This window comes from Pinus tabuliformis, chromosome X, assembly GCF_031772625.1.
Source record: "Pinus tabuliformis cultivar Carrire ecotype Pingquan chromosome X, CPIR1, whole genome shotgun sequence".
In the NCBI taxonomy this organism is placed as follows: domain Eukaryota; kingdom Viridiplantae; phylum Streptophyta; class Pinopsida; order Pinales; family Pinaceae; genus Pinus; species Pinus tabuliformis.
Window position 1 is genome coordinate 16,220,992 of NC_142308.1, and position 5,042 is coordinate 16,226,033.

Consider the following 5,042-nt stretch of genomic DNA (forward strand, 5'->3'; position numbering starts at 1 on the left):
AACACCCAGACAGGGCTGCTTCCATCTAGACGCGAAGCCGTATATTCCTATTTTGCATCGCCAGCCATGGAGGCCACGGTCGTAGACGACTGCAGAGGAGTCTTGCAGGTGTATAGCAACGGAACCATAGTACGATCGCAGAACCCAGCCTTCGTAACTCCCTTCGAAGACGACGGTCGGGTGCTGTCAAAAGATCTGGTGTTCGACTTTTCCCTGGGGCTTGAGCTCCGCCTCTACATCCCTATCTCCGCCTCTGCCTCCACCACGAAGCTCCCCATCTTCGTCTACTTCCATGGCGGGGGTTTCTGCATCGGCTCACGAACGTGGCCCAATTTTCACAACAACTGCCTACGGCTCGCGGCCTCGCTCAACGCCATCGTGGTCGCCCCGGACTACCGCCTGGGCCCCGAGCACCGCCTCCCTGCTGCCCTGGATGATGGCTTCTCGGCACTCCTTTGGATTCGAGAACAGGCGACGATAAATAATCTCTTAACTGATGCCCACCACCACGATGAAGATTTCTTCGCCGAGTTAGGAGAGCTGCCGGAATCTCTCAATGTTTTTCCGAGCAGATTGCTGACATCTTCACCAAGAGTTTCACTGAGCAGAAGTTTCACTTCCTGCAAGATCGATTCGGGGTGAAGGACACGACTGCCTAGCAGTTGTCTTTTCTCTATTTTTGCATTATATTTTGAGGGGGGGTTTTCTTCCCACTAGGTTTTCCCTCTTTCCCCCTTTTTTTTATGCATTGTATATGGATACCTAAAATAGCCGTGTTGCCGGGACTCATTCATTTTGCATCACACTCACCTAAGTTATGCTTAAGGGGGGGTGTTGGTGTACATGCACTTAGACTAGCTGTGTTGGTGTACATGCACCTAGATTAGCTCCAATTGGTGTACATGCACTTAGACTAGCTGTGTTGGTGTACATGCACCTAGATTAGCTCCAGTTAACTTATTGCTTGCATGTGTCACATGTATACATTAGCATAAGATAAAGCACACTTAGTTTTAGTTAGCTTTAGTTATTGCCTGTACAACTAAGCTTTACTTAGTTGCTTTTGTATATTTATTCTAAAACTAATATTGTAGAATCACTTTCATTCTTTTCTCAATTCTTGCTGGCTTCCTTCCTTCTCTTGCAAGCTTGTTATTGTTTTGCAGATCTAGATCTATCTGTGTATCTCAAAAATCTTACAGTATTTAGTAGAAATACTGGTACCAAAATTGGGGGCCTTCACAAGATTTTCATCACTTTCTGGAATGGTTTCCATAGAGTTGTCGGATTCCTTCTTCTCGTCCATGTAATTGAAGAAGCTTTTCAAGCGGCTTAAGATTAAATGTCTAGTGGACGGGAAGTGCTGTTGCTCCTGTGGAAGGCGATGGTGAACATATGTGTAAAGGAGACGGCCCAAATATATGAGCAGACCCATCGCTGAAGCGGAGCCCGTAATGAGGAAGAGGCCCCAGAAACTCTTCATGCTTAGCCTATTCGAATTAAGCGGAGCCCATAATGAGGAAGAGGCCCCAGAAACTCTTCATGCTTAGCCTATTCGAATTTTCTTGCGGCGCTCCGCTGCTGCAGTCTGTACTGTTATTGAAATATTTCTTCCGAATTTCCTGACTTTCCGGGCCCTCTGCAACCTCCAACACCGACGTTGACATGTCCGATACGAGCGGAGATCTCTTCGGAAATGCCTGTTTAAAAAAAATACAAACAAACTCGCTGAATATTTCGAACACCAAATGGCAAAAACGAGTGCAATTTTACAAGTCTTAGCCCTAGTAGCAATAAATAAAATGAATGTCATGGAAACATACGAAGCCTAAGCCCCCGGTTCTATATGTCTCTCCAACTATTGTGAAGCCCCTTTGTTGAGACAGGAAAATGCAAATATAAGGGAGTTCGTCAAAAATGGCAGCCACTGATCCGTTTGACAGTGCTTTTGCATATTCTTGTGGTGATGAATACCCCTGGAGCTTGTTGCGATCTATCCCCAGGTGCTCTACCAGGTATTCACCTACAAAAGATCCTGCCTGGTAACCCACGGGCAGTCCACTGGATTTCAGAGTGTCCGCGTCTTGAATGGTGGGTTGCATTTGTTGGGCTGTTAATATTGCTGTGAGGTTTGCTGCGTAGCTAGATTGCAGTATCAAAACCACGAAAAGCCAGATTATTATGACTCCTCGAGCCAAACTGCAATTCTTTGAATCATTAATAAAACGATTACAATTTTAATCCTATGAAATGTCAATCTAGTAGTTCAATGTCTAATATACAATACATTTTTAATAATATAATAAAAATTCATCAAAGCATTAATGATATAATAAAAATTGAAGGTAAAGAACACACTTACTCTGAGAGAAAAAGAGCGTGGAAAATGAGAACCTGCAAACATTAGTTAACACCAAAGATATCAACATAGTTTTTTTACATTTAATTTGAAAAAATCATAAACGAAAATGCATTAACGATGGAAATAAATTGGAAAGAGATGATTACCATAGAAAGGTTGTAACTTGTTCTTTGGGCTTTCCTCTGAAAGTATCGTTGACCTTATGTTCAAGCAGCCAAACAACTAATCCTGTAAACACGAAGAATGCTCCGGTTGCACCCCACATGGCTCCTGTAAAAGGACGGAGAAATGTCCAAGCATTGCTCGGATTGGCTGCCTTTATTGGCACTACCATCACCAGCCCTGACTCAAAATAGGGCTGAGTGAAATCCACATATATGCTGCGTTTTGCAAGGACGGTAAAATCCCCCACAGCTGCATCGAACTCCTGATCAGGGCATTAAATAAAAAACTCCAAATTAGTTGGTTGAAAAAAAGTCACTTATATAGCTGGAAGTGGATAATGGAGAAAGAGAGGAAGAAATTTTTAACAGCTGACCTGTGATAAGGAGACTTGCTGGATTAGGTCATCATAGTAACTCGGCAATTCTGACTCGTTCTGATGGTAAGGAATGAATTCGTGCGGAACATCATATGAAAGGTTTTTGAGAACGGCTCTAAATATTTCAATTACAAAACCCGGATTATCCTCAGGGACTACTAGCACGCCGGATGCATTTGTCTCTGTGACGACAAACCCGTGGAATCCGTCTTTAATTGGAACCGCGATTCTCAACGGCTTGTTTTTGGTAGGCGTTGCCCAGCCGCGGCGTGGGTCTGTGGATCCTCCTGGCCAAGTAACATTTTCAAGCTCACTGCCCCCTGAGGAATTAGAAATTCCATTTGATCTCCAGTACCCAACTGGGCGATAGCCCTTGCCTTTGCCCAAGACGTTGAGTATTTCATACGTGTCACCTGTAACCTCCCCTTCACTTATTTCCAATTGCCCGCTTAAACCACTGAAATTGGCGTTCCCTAGTAGCTGTAGCAATTGTTCCCCTTGTTTGAAAACTGGAAGATTCGACAACTGTGTATTTGGGTTATTTGGGGACTGTGAAAAATTAAATTCGGCATTACCAAAACGTTGGAGAGCCTGAGCGATCATCCAAACGGCATCGTAGGCATAGTAACCGTATATGTTGAGCTTTGCCGGCTTTCCTTTAGTGGGATTCGGGATTCTCGGCTATGAACCGTTGCTTCCACCTGCTATCAAAATTATGCAACTGTGTAGAGTTTAGAATATAACTTCTGGTTCCCAGAACGCCTTCCATGGACGCGATGCTTGATTCGTTCATGACGTCGAGAACAGCGCTCAACCCCTCTGTAATAATCCGTGCATATTCACTGCTCATCATCCCCATGTTCTGAGCTTCTGAGAAGAAAAGAGCGCCCAGGTCCGAAGTCATGTGAACAACGAAAACTCTCGTCTGCATGTCCTTCAGCTCGGAAAGCTTCGCTCTCGTAGCCCTTCTATTTGCATTCGCTGGAATGGCGGATCTGTAAGCGATTTCGCATCCCACGTTACTGGGAGAATCGGTCAAGAAGGGCAGCATGCCGGTGCCGTAATCGTTGTCGGCGTAGCCGGCCACGACTTTTCTCCAGCCGTAGTACTCGACCAGCGCTGCAATGGCGTCGGCCTGAACACCGTCGCTATGAGGCAAGCCGATGAAATATCGGCGGGCAGAGAGCAGGGGATCCGTTACAGAGAATGAAATCATTGGCACCTTTGAAGCAGTACACAGATCTATCACGAACCCGGCTTCTTACGATGTTTGTGGTCCTATTATCGCTACCACTTGATGTTTTTTCAATAGATCCACAGCTGTAGAAAAGCAGTTTATTTTGCTATTAGAGCTATTTTACTCATTCAGATTTCTTGCATCCTATGCTTTGCACTTTCTGTTTTGTAGAAAATGTCCATAGCAAAATATTGTGTGGAAACCTTAATCTAATAGATTCGAACCCGAGAAATCTTAATCTAAGGGATTCGAACCCCGCACCTGAGAAGAATTCTACTCCTCTCACATATTTTGCAATTTTGTACCGGTTGTATAAAATTTGGGACAAACAACTTCTTCTTTCTTAAATAATAAAATGCTTTTATGTAAATTCAAAGGACATGGATATATAAAAGCTATGAAAATAAAATCCCATAATAATTTATACATTTTGATTTATTTATTCAATACAGTTGAATCCTGAATAGAAAATACAAACAATTAAAATTAATTCTAATTTTAAACTGTGATTATTGGAGTCAATATATACCAGCAGAGGCGGCCATGACCGCGTTTTGTCCATCAGAATCTGAAAAGCGAAACTGGAGCGCTAAGCGACTGGAGTTGGGGAGCTTATTCTCCTTATTTACGTCTTCTGCAGCTAATTCAAAGGCAACCTTCGCCACTCTTCCATACCAATCCTTGTCTACTATGACGCCTATATTAATTGGCCTCCTCCCATCCTCTGCTGCTGCAGCATTCCTTGCATCCTCTCCATAGAAATTCAGTAAACAAAGTAGAAGACAGACGAAGAACTTCAGAATGGAAACCGCCATGATCGTTGCCGTGTGCAGCCACAACCGGAGCCAAAGATTTTGATAAATAGATCCTTGCAACTCTTTTTTGTCAACAGGCGGCGGTAA

The 5,042-nt window shown here is 43.7% G+C and overlaps 1 protein-coding gene across 1 annotated transcript; it reads right to left on the reverse strand.

Annotated features, from left to right (window-relative positions):
• Positions 1-1,499: 1,499 nt before the first annotated feature.
• On the reverse strand, positions 1,500-3,506 carry LOC149138081 (glutamate receptor 3.2-like). Its single transcript, XM_089450238.1, has 5 exons — positions 2,901-3,506; positions 2,562-2,789; positions 2,363-2,394; positions 1,824-2,142; positions 1,500-1,700 (listed from the first exon to the last, which is right to left on the reverse strand). The coding sequence occupies exons 1-5, from the start codon at positions 3,504-3,506 to the stop codon at positions 1,500-1,502; spliced, it is 1,386 nt and encodes a 461-aa protein (XP_089306364.1).
• Positions 3,507-5,042: the final 1,536 nt, after the last annotated feature.